The following is a 22602-nucleotide window of genomic DNA, read 5'->3' as shown; positions in this document are numbered from 1 at the left end:
CCCCACCATTTTTTTATCACTCTCCCACTGTCTTGTGCTTGGCATCCTTTCCAGCTACCCCAGCTTTACTATATATTCTTTCTTCTTTTCAAATTCAACTTCTGGAGGCAATCTCCAAAGGTTTTTTTCTAATTATGTTACTTGAGCTTTATCTACTTACCCCTGAAGAATCAAGGTACAGAGGATACAGTCTAAGAAAAAGGACTCTTTTTGATTTACAACACTGGCACTATCTTCCATTTCTCTAAGTGGCACCTCTAGAGCTGGTCAGTCTCTCACTAACTTTAGGTCTCAGGAACACACATACCTCTCAGTCTAGGCCTTGGGTAGGATGTTTCCAAGCTAACAAGAAACATAACGTGCTTATTTACCTTCACATTCTGAAAACATCTAGACAACATACTGGAATCCAAGGTATAAACTTTTCTCAGCCAATGCTAAATGCATCGTCTCCCCTAACTACCAGTACATGTAAATCCAACTACCAGCGCATGTCAACCAAACCACTGAAGTTTTGAAGCTTTTCTCATGTTACAAGAACACCAGTTTCTTGCCTAGATAGTATACTATATAAGGTGATTTAGAGCCAATAATTCGATTTTGGCAAGTTACCAGATACATAAGCTGATAGCTTATGGGTAAAAATCAGGGGCTAAGCCAACAAAGGAAACCTCATGGCTGGTGTTTATTACAGTCTACCTCATCAAGGGAAGCTTGTTGATAATGAGTTCTTCCTTCAGCTACAGGAGGTGTCATGTTTGCAGGCTCTGATCCTGCTGGGGGACTCCAATCACCCTGACATCTGCTGGAAAAGCAGCACAGTAAACTGGAAGCAGTCCAGGAGACCCTTGCAGACCCACTGAAGAACGGAGTAAGGACTCCAAGTTTTCAGAGCACACTTTCAGTTGCTGAATGAATTCATGGATGGGATCCCCCAGGAGCTGCCCTCAGGGACAAAGGAGCTGAACAGAACTGGCAGCACTTTAAGGACATTTTTCATAGAGTCCAGGAGCTCTCAATTACCACATGTAAGAAAACAGGCAAGGGAAGCAGGAGATAACCGTGACTAACTAAGTACCTCCTGATCAAACTGAAGTGTTAGAAGGAAATGCACAGTTCTACAGAAACACTAGCTAGAAAAAGGAAGATTAAAGTAAACATACACCCCTTGACAAATAAGACATGAGAACTAGCAAAAACCAATATGGAGAAGGCTGAGCTATTCAACAGTTTTTCACCTCAGCTTTCAATATGAATCTCTCTTCCCACATCTCTCAGTTCCCTGAACCTCAAGGCTGGAACTGTAGACTGCAGTTCCCTCCACTCTAAGTGAAGCTCAGGTTGAAGACCTCTTGAGATACCTGAACATACATCAGTCCATAGGACCCACTGAGATGCATCCCAGGGTTCTGAAGGGATAGGCTGATGTTGAAAATGGCCAAGCAATTCTCAATCATATCTGAGAAGTCTTAGCAGCAAGGCAAATCCCCAGACTGGAAAAACATCAGGCTCATTTTGAAAAAAGGTCGAAAGGAAGACCCTGGGAACTACTAATCAAGCAGCCTCACTCCACATCCAGTAAAATCATGGAAGATTCTCCTGGAAGACACATCAAAACATGTGGAAGACAGCAAGCTGCTTAGAGACAGAAAGGGCAGATCATGCCTGACTCATTTGGTAGCCTCCCACAATGAAATTATTCCATCCGTTGACAGAGGAAAAGCTACAGATGTCATCCACCTGAACCTCTTGCAAAGCTGGAACATCTAGAGATGTTGTGGATATCCATTACTGGAAGTGTTCAAGGTCAAGCTGCCCAGGACTTTGAGCAAGCTGATCTGGTGAACACTACCCCTGCCCATAGCAGGGGATATGGCCTACATGATCTTTAAAGGTCCCTTGTAACCCAAACCATTCTATGATTGTAATCGTGCAGGCCAGGTCCTGGATATCCACAGTTTTAAAATTTATACAGATAGATGGTGTTAAATGGTCATTTTCAAGTAAAAGAAAGCTAGCTCTATTTAAAAATGCTACTTGGACCAAATGTGATGTCATCTGGATAAATACAGCACCAGCTTGCATGTTTCTGTTACCTTGTCATTAGATACACAATGCAGCAACTGCTGGGGGCATCAGTATGTGGGAGGAGACAATTCACACAGACAGCTCGGAATATGGCTCTCCTAGCAGAGGCATTTCTTGCTTTACAGCTAAAATGCCCATTTGGTCCAGCAGGGTCAGAGGACAACCATATCAAGTGTCTCCCTTTATTGACACAGATCTGATCTTTGAAAGGCAGCTTCTCATGACTCCATACGCTGTGGAAACTACACTAGTTCCTACAGTAACAAGATGCAATACCAAATTGAGCAGAGGCCCAGTAAAAGATTAAGTGGAAACAACACTTAGAGATCAGAGATCAGGTTCCTTCAGCTTATTTCAGCAATTCAGAGAAAGAGGCTTCAAGGGAGCAGTAAGAAAAAGAAGCATTGTGAACAAGGTCTCCCAGTACCACTTTTTTGCTTGTTTTGAAGAGAAAAAAGGATCTAGACAAAAAAAAAAAAAAAACAAAATACACAGCATCACTTTGAAAGGATCTTAATTTATTTTAACTCCTAATTTTTCAGAAAGACTCTTCTGTCTCAGTCATTGCTGGCCCCAGAAGTACTTTCAGACTTTGCTCAATGAAGTTTCAGCCTCCTAGCAAAACAACCTGACTTCCTATCTACATCTACATACCATAAGCCTCACTTCTCAATGTACTGCAAGACTTCAATGTATTCTAGACTTAAGCTGGCACTAGATGTTCCAGAGATCAGATTTATCTAATGAAAGCAAGGTAAGGAGAAGGGATCTGAACCAGACACAACCAAAACCATAAGTATCACTGCCACAACAAGAGCTCTTCCAGCAGGGGAAGAAGATACTTCTTTTAAAGGCTCCCTCCTCCCTCTGTGATTGCCTTCAAGTCTTACCCCATAAGTAGGTGCATCCTGAGTTACACAATCCTGAGTTACATGCTCTAGGGAATCCTGCTTGAGTAGGGAGGTTGGACTGGATCCACTCCAATGGTACTTACCAACCTTACTCATTCTGTGAAATTAACTATGATTAGTTCTCTGTATGTAGGAAGCACGACAGAATTGCTCCCTGGTATGTCAGTTCTGCCTACCTGTGATTAAATATGCATAGAAAGAAAGAACATGCAGAAGGTTCCAGAGCCTGTAGGCAGCACAGCAGAGGCTCATAATATCCTTCTGCCCTCAGAGAAAGAGCCAGAGTAGATTGCTCAGCCTACATGAACAGCACTTCAAAGCCTTGATCTTGCCTGGACTAATTGAACTAAATATCCCTGTTTCATTTTCTGATGTAGCAGTTTTCAAGCTAAAATTTTCCATTCCAGCTAAGAGTGAGAACAAAAGTATATACAGGTTACATAGAATGCAGTCTTCTGGAAAGCTGCCTCAAAACCTAAGCGCAATTGCAGTTCTTTTGTTTGTGGTTTTTTTACATCATGTAAGAGACAGTGCTGCCATTCCAAAACATTTCCCTCAAGAACACTATCTGCACAAAAAGCTGTGTAGTGTAAAGGAAGTTTTGGGAGCTCCACAATGAGCCTGCAAAATGCGAGCACTCTAGAAACTTTGGCTAGGAAAAAAAAAAAGAAAGAAAAAAGAAAAAAAATAACAAAACTGAAAAACCTTCATTGAGCTAATAAGCAATGAAAGACAGTAAGCATTTATTTAACCCCATTTATCTGCAGGCATGCACATGCACTCCTTTAACACTGAATCGCAGTGAAGCATGGAACAGGCGTGGTCAAAGGGACCTCTGTAGCTTATCCTCCCTGCTCCAGCCGAGCCACCTAGACTCAGTTGCCCAGGACTCTGTTCAATTAGCTTTTAAGTATCTCCAAGGAAGGAGATTCCACAACTTCTCTGGGCAACCAGTGATTACTTGTCCTGATGGCAAAAAGTGTTTCCGGGTATTCAGAAGGAACCTCCCACGTTTTGATTTGTGGTCATTTCACAAAGGGGCTTAAGAATCACATCTCAGTGTGTTTGAGTAGTCATCTGGAACACGTACACTGTTAAGTGTGCAAAATGGAATAGAAGACCCTTTCATCAAAAGAGGTTCAAATAAATCTAACAAAAACCATTTAGCACATTTGTAGATGGTATGGATTGAGGACTAAGTATGCAACAACAAAATCATAATCCCTTTTCTTGCAAGCAGCAATTCTGCAACTACTTAAGCTTCAAGCAATTGGTTTAACATACAATACTGAACAGCTAGAAATCTGAACTGCTGCCCTGCTGTCTGAGCAATTTATGTTTTCACCTATATCCCAAGCTGAAAGCTGCTTTAAGGACAATTCTTCATTGCTTGGTCCCAAATTTAACTTTGCTCTGAACAAATTCACCTTTCTACTTCAAGTTTTATTCAAATAAATGTCAGCTATAATCATGACATCCTACTTGACAGATTAAGAGCCCTGCTTTCAGAGTCCTTGAAAGCAAAAGCAGTCACTGAGGCAAATTAGGTCAACAAAGAACATCCTAGGAGGAAAATGAATTGAAGAGAGTTAAGAGAAACCAAAGATGAACTCCAGTCTCCAGCATAAGCTTACCATTTCTTCCTGATGAAATCTGAGGGGGGAAAAAAGTCTTGGTGGAAGTCAAGTTACAGACTGCATGTGAAATTAGCTGTGTGGCTATCAGAAGGAACTATTTTCCAGTGAACCAAAATCTAACACCCGAGAACCAACATGAACAAAGGGGATCTTAAAAGTTTATGAGAACCTGTCCTGGATCTACCACTTTTCCAAAACAGAAAAGCATCTGAAAAAACATCAGTTGAAAGTAGTTAAACCCTAGCAGCAGCTCTCATACCACCATTCAGTGAAGTGAGCACAGAATGTGGAAAGAAACAACCACCAAACCCCAGAACAACTGTCACATTCCCAAGCACATTCCACCAGCACATTCCTCCTTTTCCAGGGGTGAGTTTCAGTGCCTACCAGCTTTCAACAGTACACAAGTCCAACAGTACACAGATGGTGTCTTAGACACACATCCTATGGCACACACAGAGTGATATTTTGATGTGATTAAGACCTGAAACTCTTTAGATTAAAGAAGCCCTAAAATGCAAAATAACTTTTGCATATTTTGCATAAACTTGAACTTTATGTCAATTTTGTAAAGTCATCGTTAGTCCACAGCATAGCTACCAAATGTTTAAGAGATACAAGTAACATATGAAATCTTAGGAATAACAAGTTGTTCAGTCCATGAAAATGTGGTTGAAGCTATGGGTTAGCCAGATGACACAAGTGTTCTCAAAAATTCTGTTTATGAAGTAAAATGAGTAAGCTAAGAATATACTAAGTTCAAGCAGACCTGGAGTTCTACTAAGAACTGACTACATGTATCAGAATTGTAAACTTTCCCCAGCAACTATCTTAGATCACATTATTAAGTAAAACAGTAAGACTGCTGTCAATTTTTCAAGTCTAGTGCTATATCCACTTTTTTTCCTGCAGCCCTAGAACTGCTCACCAGCATGGTCTATTGATACAGAGCAGTGCAAGTCTCAGCATATTTAACAGTAGGTCCCTGACAAGCAAATATCCAACAATGTAAACATCTCAGTCTGTCAGGTGAGATATCGTCAATGCTACAGGTCTCACGCTAGGGAACAATGCATGTTACATCAGCCTGAGTGACTTCTTTTCCTGGGTCACCCATGTCCTGTGCCATCCTTGTATCACCCCGAACAAGAATATAGAAACAAAATGTTCTTCTTGCATCCCTCATCATACACATTCAGTATCCAATACTATAGTTAGGTCAAGAGTACTGTGCTTAACCAAGGAACTGCTCAGTACTGCTTGCTTGGACAAGACATCAGCAAAACATGAAGACTACACACAGCGGCATGAATAGCAGGATTCACATCAGACACCTCAGCCTTGCTGCTGCATGGTGCATTTGTATAAACATGGTGAGAAAACGAATTACAGGAGTCTGTGCTTATCAATCACGAGTACTAACTGCACAAATAGCTGAAATGAAGATCACCCAGAACAAGAGGCAAGAGCTCAGTATTTCCAGTAGGCTTCAAGCAACCACAGTTTATTTTGCATACTTGCTTTACAGAAAGACCAAATCATTAAAAAGAGATACCTTCCTTTATTCACTATATGACAAAGATTTATTTGCCTACACATTTTTAAAAGAAAGACTTTTACATCCTGTAGTAAGACTTTAATCAATGTTTTCCATTAGTCTAAGAAAGCATCTGAGACCTCTGCTGGAATGTGCTCCACTCATTTGTGCCCTTAACATCTACACATATATCTACAGATTGTTTTTAAACCACATATGAACTGCATTAAGGACCACATGGTTCCGCTGAGAAGCTAAAAGCAGATATTGCTACAGTAATCAGAAGCATTGTCCCATAACATTAATTATTTCTGCAAGATATTTAGAGAGCCATTCTAAACCCATACTGGACATTTGAAAGCAGTTTCAGTGTCTGCAAGAGACCATCTGTTCCATTACTCTGTTCTGAATGATATGCAACTTCTTCCCCTCCCTCTCAATTTGCAAATAGCTAACATCAGTATTTTTGAAGACCTTAACTTCCCAGAAAGACCCTATAGCAAATTTTCCAGTAGTGTTTGCATATTATCCTACCACCTCCTTCACTGCAAGAAATCATAATCTGATTTGATGAGCACTTGTAAAGAAACATCATAAAATAAATTACTCTTTTCTTTGTCCTCCAGAGATCCTCCTGTGCCAAGCAAGCAAACAAGGAAAAAAGTTGTTTTCTTGACACCAGAATTTTGAAAAAGAAACAAGACTGGGAAAATGTCTAAAACCTAGATAGGTCCAGATATTAACTGTCCATACAATTTAAACCTAACAGAAAGAAAGACAGCTTTCAAATTATGCATTGCATTAAATCTCAGAGAAGGCATCTGATTTGTACAAAGCATCATCCTCACTGCTATAAAGTTTACTGTTGATTTTGTTCCTGAAGAGGATTTAACCTGAGGATTAATCCAGCTCAATGTTTGGTCCTCGTAAAAAAATGTTGTGGTTTGGCACTTCCACCTTGCATCAATGACCCACTTATTTTAAGGTTCCTTGCACTCCAAGACCTTTCTTTGTTGGGTACATATGTGTGACTGACACTGCTCAGAGATTTCTTCCAAAAGTATCTATCCCAGCTACACATGCACGTGTACCAGCACACAGTAACTCCTGGAGAGGACACTCCATAACAGACCCATCTGCGCACAGATGTCACACACTGAAGAGGTATCCTTCTCATACAGGAATTGATCCATTTCCCTCGTGTCTTTCCGCCCAAGTCCACCAGGGAGCACTGCAGTTGTATATTCCATGGCAGAATGCCCCAAATCATTCTCTGTTGTCACTTTGGACAAAAGCCCTGTTGTCTCACGCTCCAGTCCATTGTTACTATGACAACAGTATTACAATGCCTCCCAATTACCAATGTATTATTTCAGTCCTGGTTCCTCCACCCCCAACAGCTCATAGAGAAGGCAGCCTTATTCTCAGGTCTCTTTCAATAGGGCAAGTCCGAACTACAGACTACTGAACTACACTGTAGATACAAAAAATGTGAGACTCAGCCCTCGAGGCTTTAATTTCTGTGATGAATATTGACATTTAGAAGCTAACATAGCTTAAACAAGCAGTTAGAGGACATGAAACTATTTAAAACCAGGAACAAGTACTTAATTGAGACAACAAAAGTATTCTTCCACTCAAGCTAAAACATGAAATTTCCATCCTGTGTCTGCTATCATGCAAGGTTCCTTTGAGAAAGGCCCCATGAAGAAACAGTTTGAGAAGCATATTAGGTGCTTGAGTCACTAGGCATGCACCAATTTAAAATCACTTTGCTACTCAAAGAAGCAGGGTTCCAAATGAATGCTGTAACTTACACAGCAGAAACAGACCAAAAAAATTCCTAACCCTTATAGTCTGACAAGCCTGCTTCCACAACAACTGATCTGGCTTTGATCAGTATCTGAATAATAAATACTATTAAGAATAGCTAGGATTTTTATTTTGCATACTGGAACATATAAGAGCTAGATGCTGTTAACAAGGACTGTTTGTGGTTAAGCTCATCAAATACAAAGTATTTTTCCTCTCATATCAACATTAACTGCAGCTAACAGATAAGAAAGCTCCACACTGTAGGGATTAATTCATGTCCTCCTAATGGAGCAAAACTCAGAATTCTGGTACACAAGAACAGTCTAAAGTTCTTTAAACTCTTCTGCAACTCAAAGTTCAAATACAAGTCACTGTCTCCCCACAACACACTATGACCAGTCAGAAACAGTAGTACTCCAGTAGTTCAAAAGTCAAAGCAGGAATAGTAACAATATTAAGAATCTTCTGATATAAACAGCAACAGTGAAAACGTTTTACATTTTAAAGTACTTACTTGAGAGTATTTTCCAATTATTTTACAGCCTCTGAACATCAGATATCCAGGATGCCTCTTTGAATCTAAGCTTCCTTCTAGAACACCAGCTCTCCAAGAGAGTCTTCAGGAATTCAGTACATCTCTCCCACAAACAGCATGCATAACCAGATCCCAGTGGACTTCAATTACCAACATCCCCTCTAATTCCTATTAAGGAGCTACTAGTCTTCTTACAGGCTTCTGTCTATCCAGCAGATAAATCTAAGTCAGTTTAATTAATTTTCAGTTAAGAGACCAAATCTTCTCCCTGGCACCCCACCTCCAAAAAGAACTGGCTACTATACAATTTTGCTCCTTGACAGCACTTTTAATGATTTTTCTTATTACTGTTTTAGGTAGTAAAATTAGACACTGCTTTAACTTTTACAGTATTACAGTTCCTCTGCTTGGAAGCACTCTAAGCATTCTAAAATCTCTTAGGACAAAATTACCATAAGCTGCAATAGTTTCACTATTTGCTGTACATGCCTTCTTTGCAAGGTGACCAAACAAATTAGTAGTTCAAAGATTTTTGTAGTTCAATGATTTTTAGTAGTTCAATGATTTTACCACTTCTACAATTCCTTTGAGGTTTACTGTGTGCCGCTTCTACCCATAGAATACCTTTCATAGATTTTTTTTTTAATCCTAACAGAAGGTTTATCTGCCCTGCAGAAAGGAGTCACATAATACTCCCTCCACATCTTTCAGTCAAAACATGTATATAGCAGAAGGTAATAACTAATGAATTCTTCTCCTTCCTCAGTTGTGAGGAAGCACAGCAGGATGAGGAATGTTTTGACATGCTTACAAAGAGGCATTTAAATAACAGTGATCCCTATATTAAGGGCACAACTCATACATGAGAAAAGCTGTTAGCTTAAAAAAGTTTTAGCTTGCTTGCTTGTTATATCTTTCAAGTGCAAAAAGGGTAGAGGAAAAAAATCAACTTATACAGAAATTCTCTGGTCAAAAAGAGACAAATGCACCTTGACAGTACCATTAGAGATCACTTCATAGCACTGGAACAGTAAATTCATCATGCCACGGGATCTTTGCAGTAGATTTTATAACTAGCCTGAGGAAGCCAGGAAAAACACTACTCTCAAGTCACATTAAGTAATTCTAGGTAGATCCTTTTAACACTGCATGGACTAAAAGTGATTTTTAAAAACTTTTACAGCTTTGTACAGTGATGAAGGAGCTTTTCAGTAGATAGAATTTTTTATTTCCCTAAAATTACTACAGTACTCTGCATGTTTAGATCCATAAATCACAGCCTCACCACAGCTATGCTGGTGTTTGCATATTTTGAAGGATGCCCTTAAAAACTATGCAGGTGTGTGACACCTGAGATAATATTTAGCCTAGCAGTCCTATAGATATCAACACTTAATTGGAGATCCACATGGAAAAAAAAATCTCTGCAAGAACAGCTTCTGCAGAAACAAATGCACTGGAGGGCAAAGCAAACCCAGACAAACTGCATAAGCACAGCTTCTGTAAGGTTATTTTTAGCCTAGTTTTTTTTTTCTTTAACAAGAAAAAAAAACAATTGTGCGACACAAATAGTTTTAAAGGAGCTGTTAGCACATAGGAACTACCTTGAACTATTCCCATGCAGTGCTCAGCAATCAGAAAACCAAACCAGAAAGAAAATTAGGTTACCCTACAAATCTGCTTCACCCATTTTTTGGTGTCCATATCCTCCATACCAACTGCTCATCCCTAAAAAAATGGCTGAGGGTGAAGGAAGGTAGGAGGCAGAAAAACCAGAATATTCAAGAGGATGACATAACAGAAGACTATGCTTTTAAGCTTGGAAAAGAGGCATTTAATAGAAGAAAAAAAAAGGTATCTATAAAATCACAAAGGACCTACAAACTGCAAACAGATAATGACTGCTCACTAATTCTCACTAAATTCCTGAACAGCTTGCAATAAATGTCATCAAGAAATCAAGAATAATCTCCTTTCCAAACAAAAGGAAGGGTTGTTTTCTTTCAGCAAGACTTTTAAACTGCAAAATTCTCTTGCCACAGAACACCTTCAAAGCCAAAAGTATTACAGTATTTAATAAGTGAATTAGAGCTTTCAGGAATTTTGTACATGAATTGCTATTCAACACAGTTCAAATGCAGGCTCTTTATTAAGTTCCTAAATTGCTGATTGCCATGGGAAAGAAGGATACATTCAAGGATTTTACAGTCTGAGATCATGAGCTTCATTTCTGGAAAGAAAAATGAGATACGTGGATCTTCACGTGAAAGTCTATGCTTCAGTCAGACTGAAGAAACAGATAATTCTTTCTCCACAGCCCAACATGCAGAACAGCCACTACCCTGACGTCACAGCATTCCTCCAAATGCACATTGCAGAGTTCACCACTCATCCACTATTCCAGGACAAAATACAACACTGAGATACAAAACCACTTTTCATTAGCTCTAGAAGCAGTTCACAGACACTGAAAATGCATCTTCCTGACAGATAAACCAATCCTAGAAGTCATAAATACTGGAGGATGCTAACGATTGGTTCCAATGCTTCAATAAATTTTTTCCAAAAACTGATTACATAAAGCAAACAGTGTTTTCAAGTGTAATTACTTGGCAACTAAACAGATCTGCAGTGACTGAATACATTGCAAGAGATGGTCAGCAAACCAGCTGAATACTGCTTACCAAGACCTTCCCCTCCAGAAGCAGAACACAAAAGCGACTGCCACCCAGGAGAGCCAATACTCCTGCCACACTCAGCACCCCTCCCTACACTGCCCTACAACTGCAATATGCAATCAGTAAAATTGAAGAAAAAGAACTCACATGAGCTATTTGCTGCCTTACAGTTTCCTGGGCACACAGCCTGGTGAGTTTTCATCAGTTCACGTATACTTATTTCTACACAAGGTTCCTCCAGTGGCAGGGTTTGTACCTATTACTCTAAACTCAGCACAAAAGCTGAGCACCTACAGTAACTTTAGCACAAATATAGACACTCCAGTCCAACACTTGTGCTAGACACAAGAGTATTCTACTGCTGGAATCACTACGTGTCTTTTGCTGGTCTTTCTACTAGGCTTCAATGTCACAGATTCTTCTCTGAAAAATCATTATTCATGAATGTGCTGCATCTCCACATTCTGTTCACAGTTATCACTTTTTCCCTTTTTGACCTGTAAAGTGACCAAAAAAAGTGTTCTATGCTAGATGTAACACAGAAAACATGCAGGTTAGGGTGACAAAGAAGAAGCAAAGGAGAGAAGGTATAGTGGAAAATTCTCACTTATTTAATCATTCAGAAGAAGATGACAAGAGCAGGTAGCCAAAAATGAGGTTAGATGACTAATTTCTACACAGTCTATCACTTTTCAAACATATCCAAATTCAGCAAAAAATTCCAGGTTATGTCAGGATTTCCTGTTCTTCAAACAATGCTTTTTAAAAAGCACGCCCTGCTTGTTTAACAAGAAGCGCTCCAAGGATGTGTTCTTTGAATTTTAATTTTTTTTTAACAGACCAGCTTCTTCCATCATATCAGTTGCAACAGCATCCACTTAAGGTGTAAACAGCAGTACTGTACAATGTATTCCAAAAAGCTATTAAAATATTCCTAGTCAGAATTCATGCCCTAAAAACATTATTGCATTATGCCGATGTAAAACATACTCCTTCAAAAGACTTTAAATTAAAGCTGAAGACCTTAAAATATAAGTTCTATATAAAACTGCTAGAAATAATCAGGAATTTTGCTGAAGACAGCAAAACACGCTTGCCCACTAGATATAAATTGCAAAATCACTACAAACGTGAAAGAATAGACTTCTTTGTCTAGACTCATGTCCTATCAGTTTTATAGAATCAAGTAAATCCCAAAGTAGTGTCATACTACAGTACATAATAATCTGGTGACTGGTGCCACTGCCTTTAGTAGGAACTCTCACCCTGACAAATGAAATATCTGACTGAAGTACAACAGACATGGATAACTGTAACTAAACCGAGCAGAACAGCATCACGCTTGTTTGTTTAAAATAAATTATAAAAAAATGCCCCAAAATTCCTCCACAGCTACTTGCAGGCAGATTGGAGAAGAACTGTCTGTAGTGCCACTGCTTCCAAGGAACTCTAAAACTGTTACAGACAGCAGAAGGGCCTTGGGATTTGATCAGCAAGTACTACATGCTGAACATTTACATATACATGCATCATGCCCTAAGTCTAGCATCAACATTTACAGTCACAGATCTACCCTGTGCAGAGAATACAGAATGGAAGTCTGTGTAACACAAGCCATAAATTTAATCCTGTACTTCCTTTCACCAAGTCCACAACTTCTTGCTGAATTAAGAGTGAACTTTAAAGGTACCATCAGTTCCTTCTGATCAGTACCATCAGAAATTAAATATCTTCAATTTCTACCAGCACTACACATCAAAATGGATGTATCACATAATCTGCCTCTTCATCTGACCTGCCCCAACTCCTCCAGAGTATCAAAGTCTTTAGACAAACCACCCAAAGCAACACTACCCATGCTGCCTTGCCCTGCCAAATCCTAAAACCTCTGTCACAACCAATCTATAAAGACAAAAGTGTGCTGCTACACCCTTTCCTGCTCTAATACAAGGTTTCAAAAACTGAAAAAGACAAATCTTTTCCAAAGCAAAAGATCAATTTTCTATTCAGCCTCTCACTGTCAAACTTTCTTCCATTTAATTTGGATTTTCAGTCAGCAGTTCCCAAGATCAGGCTGACTCCAGCAGAAAACAGACCAAAGTAATTACTTCCTTTAAGTCCCATACTAGACTCCAGTTACTGACTGGAGCTAAACTTTCTTTTCTATTCAACATTATCATAGTAGACTGTAACTGGAACCTACTATATCAATGGATCTCTTCCCACATACTGCTGCATAAGCAACTATATTCAATTTCTATAGAATATTCTCCATGTTTTACTTTTGATACAGAGATTAAATCACATTGCTTGTAAAAACAAGAAACAGACTGAAAATTATATTCTGGTGTTTCCTCCAGTTTTCTTTCACTCAATTTCTGGCGTTTATTTTTAAGTAATTACTTAAATATTGCAATAAAGCTAATGCAAGATTTCATTCTGTAACTTTTGTAGCTTTCTATGAAGGAATTCTATGTAATAAAACTTTCAGGAAAAAAGATATTATCTGAAAGTGTGATAACTGTGACTTGTTATCTGGATAACACATAGAACATATAGTTCATAATCTTAACTGAAGTACCGAAAAGTCAGGCTTTCCTTTACATGTTTGATTAAAAAGAAATGGTGAGCAGATAATTTTATTCAGGTTAGTGGAAGTTAAAAGAGTGTAAGCTCAAGAAACTGCTTTGAGTGTAAAAAAATAAAAATACAAGTTCCCATTTAGAAACAAAGTACTACTAAGTACAGGGAAAAACCACAGAGGTTAAAGACATCCTGACTGAAAAGCTCTTTGTATGTTCTCAACAAATTTTAAACAGTTGAAGCGTTCAATTTTATTTGAAATTGCTTTGGCTCCAGGCTAAAAAACACATACTGAAGATAGATCACCACTGAACAACAGTGTCCTGTAAATTGTACTGGAAAGCTCCAAAGGACTGAGTTGTTTCTCCATGCTGCATGGAATGAAAGGTTTACCATCTTCCAAACCACTACTACAACATATAGAGCAGCCAAAAAAACAAAGACTTTATCTAGTAAAGCTAGTTTTTCTGACAGCAACCAAGAAAGACAAACCTACATATTCCAGATTTTAAATACTGTAATTTAACAAACAAGGAGACATCATCCAATTTCTCCAGGATAGATTTTCTGATGTAAGTTCCGCAAACTTTACAGCCAAGAAAAAGTTAAATTACTATCACTATACCTACCTGCTAGATTAAAAGTAGTACACTTTTAACACAACCCAAGTTCAGCACATAAACAATTACAATTAGCTTCACAAAACATAATCAGGTAAAATTTCAACCTAACAAGTGACAGACACTTACCAATACACACATCTATTTTGCCCTTGATAGCAGCCTCATGCAAAGGAGTGTAGTTCCAGTTGTCCCTAGCGTTTGGGTCAGCCCCCTGACACAGCAGCAGGCTGACCACCTCTGCGTGGCCAAAGGAGCAGGCGTTGTGCAGGGGTATCAGTCCTCCATCGTCGCGAGCATGAACATTGGCTCCTGTCTGCAGCAAGTGCTCTACAACATCCTTCCTTCCAAAACCTGCAACAGAACATACTTCTGTTCATTTGTCTGGCAAAACAATACCATTGAGTACCTAAAACCGTTCACTCTTGGTTCACTGTACATTATTCATGTTCCTCATCTACTTGGTTAATTTCACCATAAAGTCAGACTCTGTTCACCTGCTCAAACCACAGCTGGACAATTCACTTACAGTCATGAAAGAACGGAACTATGTTGTACCAGAGCCTGTCACTCCATCTCATAAAGACATTCTACAAAGGCTGAGCATGCTGAATGATGAGAGAGGGATGCAAGGAAAGCAACAGAAGCATCAGTTGTACCCTCTGTTACCTATGCCCACTAGGGTTTCCACTTTAAACCTTCCTTCAGTTAGTCAAAAGCTTTCACATGGTAATAGTTAAGACACACAATTCTTTGCCAAATTTTCAGAAAGTTTAGTAAAAAACTGACTTCCCTGAAGAGCTGGAAGAATGCTTTCGCTGGTGAGTAAATGCATCAACTAGTCAATTTGATCAGTATAAGTCCAGCTGAACTGTTTCACCCATCACCCAATTAATGACACTTTATCTCAACACAGCAAGAACTCCTCCAAATGCCAATTCCAATCTCTGCAAAGCTGCTATGTGCACAGTTTGACTTATGACACAGAAGACTTATGATTCTCCTTAGGTGTTTTTCCTCCTCCTTTCACCTCCTTGATTTAAGAACAAGATTCCAAAAGGAGATAAATTTTATAGAAGTGTATAATCACAGGTTAATCACATCTGTAGGTATCACCAGGACCTTAAGCAAAGCTGGAAAGATGTGTTTATTAAATGCAATCCCACTTGTTAGAGCACTAAACATAGTTTATATGGGAATAGAAGCCCTTGAGGTAGAGGAGCACTCTTAGAGACATGACCTTTTGAAAACTGTCTTATGCTATAAGCAAAGGGGGAAATAAGTCCAAGCTAAGTCATTGCGTGTCACTGCTTTACTACAGCACACACCAGGATCAGACCTTTTCCCTAAAGCTTTCCCAAGCACTTCTCCCACGCCACTAGACAGAAAACAATCAAACTGAGTGATTTAACTAAGTAAACTGAAAAGCCTTCAAGCTGGGAAAAAGTGCACATGGCGCACTATTACTGAAGGTCTAAGATTTTGCACTTATATCCTCTTGTAAATTCCTTCAAAAAAATTTTCAATGGGAAGGAGATATATTGCACAAAGTATTAGAAGATAATTCAAGAGAACAAGTTACTAGTCACAAAGAAAGCAAGTTGAAACTTTCTACTAATACACTTGTGACACTAACAGAGTTCACGTACCACAAATGCTGCCAAAAACATATAAGAAAATCTTTCAAAGTCACAGACAGTAATTTATCAATTCATCTTTTTTTTTACATGAAAAAACGTGCATTTTGTGAGCTCTGAGGCTGTAAGACTGCCAGGATGTATCCTAATTCACTACACAATTTCCATTCTTCATTGTATCCATATGAATCCAGCTGAAAATTATTAACTCCATTTTAAGTCACAGAAGGCAGAATTGAACAGTGCCTTAGTGCCTTGGCTTTACAAACACCTGTGTGAAGTCAGACATCTCTCCTATGACAAGGACATAGGGTACACCTGCAACAAGTTGAGTCAGACTAGTGTCAGAGTGATGTCTCAAGCAAAGCTTTCCAGAGCAATGTAATCTAATTTGCTCTACATTGCAGCACAGGTGGAGTGCTTGATTCAGGTGTCTCTGCACAGAGTGGAAGTGTGTCATAAGTTACCAACTACCTCTTGCCACGTCCTGGCTCTCCCTCAAGGAACACTCAGTAACTACTTAGATCAGCTCTGCCTCTGCAGTTGCTTATCTTACTCATATATGTCAAAGCAGCTTGTATTTTTATGATTAACAGCTTGCTAGCTGACAAATCAACTTGAGCAGCTCTCCAACTCTGACCACTGGCTACTTCCCAACCCAAGTGAGATCCCTTTGCCTTCAGGATTAAAGTTGTATACTCCAGAAATTTTCTAGAGCATAGCTATTTATGCTAGCCTTCACAAAGTGATTAGACTTCCAACAGTTGTTACTAGTGATATCAAAGGCATGCTTAGAAAAAAACTGCTTTCCCCCAACAGCTTTTTGCCATTACTACGCACATAAGCAGAAAGAAAAGAAGCTCTATCACTGATGTTTTAACAACTCACCTTAAATCAGGTTTCTCCAAGCCTGAAATTCAGTGAGACCAAGAACATTCCACTCTGCGATCCTAGTTCCATAACTTCCAAAAGCCCTTCCTGGAAGCTTCTACCTCTTCTTGGTACAGAAGTGGGCATTAAGCCACAGTTCAGTGGCTTATTAGTAGTACTCTCTATATACTCTCAATTATTAGTAGTACTCTCTATATCCCTGGATAAAACACTAGAAAGAGAACACCTGTAAACCTAGAAGAATGTGTTGCACAAGAATGTGAGGAGCTAACTTCCTGATGAAAAAAAAGTTTAACTTCCCCTAAAATGGGTGTGGAACTGGTCAAGCTTATGACTGTGGCTATATGAAGTAATTGAGTAGGACTCAGCTTATTTCTACCAGGTCCATCCACCTAGTCACTTCTGACAGAGGTGCTATTATTAATGATTTAGCAGCAAGGACTGAGTCTAAAAATGTATGAACCAAGGCGGCAGCAGGAAATACATATGTATCCTTTTACAGGGCTCAACGTTGTTTCAGAAGGGAAAAAGCACATCTGTTCCCAAGCTGGCTTTAGGAATAAGCCTACATTTCAGACAAATGCTCACAGGAGTCCTCCCCGTCCAGGTATATTAATGGTAGAAAAGCCACAGAAAATCAACTTTGGTATGTGAGCGCTCTGCATGGATGATGACACACACAGAGTCATGAATGCACCACTGTCAGCCTGCTTCAAACATAACAGACCAACACAGGCACTTCAACTCTCAAAGCACAGAATGATGCACAGGATATATCTTAGGCTGAGAAGGCACACCATATCCCATACAAACTGTACCTAAAATGTGACACCTCATCACAGACTAAAATCTCCCAACTATTAAAAAAAGTCAATAGCATTCCCAACAGGAAAAAAAATTCTACCTCTCACATACACACAGAAAAACCAAATTATTTTGTTATGCTGGCAAAAGAGGTATTTTAGCAACTATGTGTCAACAACACCATCAAATGCAGAATTGTTGGGCCAGTTTACAAGAACAGTAAACACTGTCCTTACAAGTATTTTCAGCTACTGAGGGGCATATAGTACAGTAAAGGTGTTCCTATTTTGGTGAAATAAACAATGACAGTTAAGATCTTTCTCTAAGGAAAAGAGGTAATGTTTAGATCAAAGGAATGCAGTCTAAAGACAAGTGAGTGAAAAAGTTTGTCTTATTCAACCCAGTCTGAAGAAGAAAATCGCTAAGCAGAACACAGAATATTCCAGTGAAGAGGGTGCAAAGTACAAGAGAAAACAAGTTACTTCTAGCACAAGTTAACAGCTCTATTATTTAATGAACTCCTCAGCACAGGATTGTTGTCAGTTTATTGCAAAAGTTCCATGCGTTCTTGGTGATTTCTCGTGGGCAGCTTCTCACAGCACTGACTCCTTCTTCTTCAGAAAGCAACCAGTAAACTCCAGCTCTCTGCAGCGCACAACCAACAAACTCCAACTCTTTTGTAGCACTCATCTTCTTACAGCTGCAGCTCCTCAGGTGTGAGACTGCCTTCTGCACTATTTTCTTACATTCTATCCCTCCACACAGGATGACCCTCTAATAACATTTAAAAATTGGGTTTTGTTCAGACAATTGCTAAGCTACAAACTCCAAGTAGAGTACTCAGAGAAGTATCATATGAAGAGGGTAAGTGTTTAACTCTTCCCTAGGTATCTGCTTTTGGCCACCAGTATGGATAAAAAGTTAAGCCAAACATACCTTCGTCCATGCTTAGCACAGATTTTTTTTATTTTTTAGCAAGCTAGTTTTTATTGAAAAAAAATGAATGTAAAAGCTATGCACACATTAATACCTCCACTTAATTTCTTCTTTTTTTTGGTACATGTTTTAAAGTCACTCAATCACTTTCAAGTCTTTAAAACCTGGGGTTTGGGTGCTGCTGGACAATATCCAAAGCCTGCACTGGTACCAGAGACACAAATATCCTGCAACCCATACAGCAGCTGAGACAGTACTGAGTTTTCCTCTGTCCAAGCAAGGAGGATGAAAGGAAAATTATGCTTTGCTCAACTCTCGGGGTCTCCCGCTGGTCAGAGTGACCCCAAGAAAAGTTAGAAAGGCTCTTTTCCCAGTCCGGCACTTGAAGAAGGAGTCAGAGCTCTTCAATTCTCAGTCTCAAGGTTGTTTATTGTACCTTATCTATAAAATATTTTCTCCTGTCCAGCTGAGGTCCGCTCAGCAAGACAGTCCCGGGCACTCTGCCTGCCCCTGGGGCAGTGTTGTCTTTATACTAAAAACTACATGTACAATGTTTACAATTACTTCCCAATACCTATCATCTATGTTAGACAGTGAGCTTCTACTCTAAACCAATCTAAAAGGGCCAACATCACAGCAGAAGATGGAAGCCAAGAAGAAGAAGGAAAGGCTGGACATGCCCAGATTCCTCCATCTTGCCCCCTGAACCCCCATGCTAAAAACCTCAAAATCTACTTTTTCACCCTGTGATAAATTCACTATCATTCTACTTAAACTGTCGTGGCCTGCAGATCTTCATCTAGGTTGATAACTTGCTCCACAGGTCATAATCAAAACCACAGGCGTCTTGGGCTCTGTGCCAGGGTCTCTGAGCCCCCTGGCAGGGGTCTTGGCTGCTCAGGACATCACATCCAGAGGGATGTCCTGGGTTCTGATGCTCAACTTCTTCTCGCTTGCAAGAGAGGCATCTATAACTGTAATATCACCTCAGTAGTAATTTCTCCTTTATTAATAGCTAACCAAAGCAGGTCAGATTTATTCAGCACACTACTTGCCACTTCAGCACAGAGCTGAAGAACCACCTCCCCTTTATTCAGTTCAATTGACACTTCAGGTATCCCATACAGAGAAAATGTGGTTAAAACTGTTGCTCCAATTTGATGTGGCCATGTACAATTTATCTGGAAGTGAATAATGGACAGGTGACTCCGACTTCTAGAAACAGATTCAGACCTATCCCCAGTTTTTTAAATAATTGGTAACAGATTTAATCTCTTGTCCTACCTCCAGCTTACACCTATGCCAAGGATTCTGAATGCTCTCAGAAGTCCCTCTTTTTATAGTCCTGCCACAAGAAAGGATGTAGAGGTGATTTTCAAATCAGAAACCTTGCAAAGCTTAAGGAAACCCAAACTTAGTACTTTTTACAAGGAACTATAACTGGGGAAATTATCCTTCCCTATTACAGTAAAAGAACTTAACTGCCTGGCATTGCTGCCAAGATAGACATCTGAAAAAACAGCTGAGAAGTCAAGTAGCCAGTGGGAGGGGGAAGGAAAAAAAATAAATAAAATTCAGTCCCAAAAACGGGAAATGAAGAAGAAATTAGAAGAAGAATTTCTCTTTCACAAATCACAACATCAGAAGTAAAATTCTATTCATCTAAGACTTTAGCTTCAAGAAGTTTGAAAAAAACAGTTTAAAACAACAACATCCTGCACTCTCATCCACCCATTCCCCTACTGAAGCCCATACAATTCACACCTAGGTATGGCTCACAAACATGGGCTATTATCCAAAAAACAGCTTCCTATACACAGCAGACTGTTATGCTCATAAGCAAACAGGTTTTATTTTACCTTTGGCCCACAAAGGAGATCAAATCAACACACTGCCTCACTGGCAGGTATATACTGCTTAAGATCAGCTGCATTCAAACAACATGCTTGCTTACAGGCCTTTCCAAAACGCAGGATCTCAAGATGTATGTAATAAGAAATCTGCCTAATCCTCTTACATGTCCAATCCACTGGCACCAGACAAGCAGCAATTTGAGATAAAATAGGTACGGTATCTAAGGAAAGTCCTTAAATCTAGAAAAATAGATATGGGAATTTGTTAGATACAAGAACTTCATGTGCTATTTTCCTCATGCTACAACAAACCACCTTCCACTGCTATTACAGTAACATCTTAATAATATTACCAACTTTCAAAACCTTACCCCCTCAAGTAAGTTTTGTCCATTTCTTCTCTAATCAGAGCAGATATTACCCACAGCAGCTTCAGTACTACAGTTTGTACAGGCACTGAAGTTACAACCTGAGATATCAGAGTTTTAGGGGAAGCAGCAAGATCTAACTTGAAGTCTGAATCCAAAAGTAGAAGAGCAGACTCAAGCCTTCCAAAACATTAAGAACTTCATAAGCACACAAGCAGTTGGTATCAGCATTATGTTCAGGGTTCATCAAAATTAAGTCCGCCTCCATACCCCAGAAGTTTGCTGTGTTTTAAACTCCACTTGCTTAAGCCCCGTTTCAGCAGTAGAGCTCAGGGATCAGAGAAGAAAGAAAAGGAAACAGCTCAGGACCAAAAGATCCCTTAGGGGCATTGTCAAATGCCTCTTATACTTTGGAAATTAAAACAAACCCATACAATCTCAGGGTGTGTTATCTAACTGATAAATTGCACAGCACTGTTCAGAGTGCCAGGCAACACTGTGCCATAAAATGTTCATTTTGCTTCTGATTTCAACAGTGATTTAGAGCCACATGCCAGCATTTAAACACTGATCACTCGACACAGACTTCTTAATTATGTTAATTTACATTTACCAGTGCACCACAAAGCTCAAACAAGATCTGTGCACTTCACTATGTAAGGTCCAGTGCTGTAACACTGTGGCACACCTCAGAGAACTCTCAGACTGACCACAGACCTAGCAATTGTACAAGCCCTGAGTTAGGAGTAATGATTTAAAAGACTTTCTTCATTTCACTTTTATCATGAATTTTGTGTGCCTTGTGCCCCCAGTGAAGAATACACCCCATAAGAAATATTCTTTTTATGAACTGCAGTAATCTGTTACAGCTCTATTTGCCAAAAGGTAATACTTACTTCCAGTTATTCTGCACTGTTGGACCTTACTGCTCAATTGCTTTTATAACGCTAGTTCTGATCACAATGACATCTCTGCACAAAGAGGTGTATTCTATCCTGGATGCATCTGTAATTTCTACAGTTCAGCTGTTCCACTTGATCCCTTTCCCCAGCCTACTCAGACCACAAGAGACGCAGACATCAACCAGCAGCCATGCCGAAATGAAAGTTACAAAGTACAAGGCATCAAAACTGATTCCCATGAAGTGCATGTGCATCACAGGAGTCCCTGAGCTGTTACAACACAGGGGAAGCTCTTACTTCAAGTCAACTCTGTCCTGAACTCCAGTTTCTTGCTTCCTAAGTCCACTGCACAAGCTTGCAGCAGCCCATGGATATCAAACACAGAGATCACTGTCCATACTTTTAGATCTTACAGCGTCTTTACACTCTCAGGATTTCCTCTCCCACTCGTCTCACCCAGAGAAGGGGATTTAACAGCCGTCTCCCAACAGCCTGTAGCGAAACGCCGTCGGGGAAGAGAGTGTGCTCACACTCTTCCAGCTTAGGCTTGCCCACTCCCGAATCACCGCGGCGCTGGAGGCCCCCTGCCCGAAGCCACCCCAGGGGGGAACCCGGCCTGTCCCGCTCGCTGTCACTGTCCCGGCCGGGCACGGGAGGCCCCGGTACCCACCGGCGGCGAAGTGGAGCGGTGTGGACTTGCGTCCCGCCATGTCCTTGGCGTTCACGTTGCCCGTGTCCACCAGGCGCTTCACGCGCGTCACGTCCCCATTCCTGCAGGCCTCCAGCAGCTCGCGGAACGCCCCGCTC

The 22602-nt window shown here is 39.9% G+C and overlaps 1 protein-coding gene across 1 annotated transcript in view; it reads right to left on the bottom strand.

Moving 5' to 3' along the window:
* LOC102031928 (poly [ADP-ribose] polymerase tankyrase-1) overlaps nucleotides 1-22602 on the bottom strand; it is a 128863-nt gene that overhangs the window by 105525 nt on the left and 736 nt on the right. The window contains exons 2-3 of the mRNA XM_014311935.2: nucleotides 22466-22599; nucleotides 14534-14758 (exon numbers count right to left, since the gene is read on the bottom strand). Coding sequence (XP_014167410.2) covers nucleotides 14534-14758; nucleotides 22466-22599 — 359 coding nt within the window. The remainder of the gene's footprint in view (nucleotides 1-14533; nucleotides 14759-22465; nucleotides 22600-22602) is intronic.

Source organism: Geospiza fortis, unplaced genomic scaffold, assembly GCF_000277835.1.
Source record: "Geospiza fortis unplaced genomic scaffold, GeoFor_1.0 scaffold11, whole genome shotgun sequence".
Classification (NCBI taxonomy): Eukaryota; Metazoa; Chordata; class Aves; order Passeriformes; family Thraupidae; genus Geospiza; species Geospiza fortis.
The sequence above is the reverse complement of the archived record's forward strand: the minus strand, read 5'-3'. Positions and strand labels throughout refer to the sequence as shown.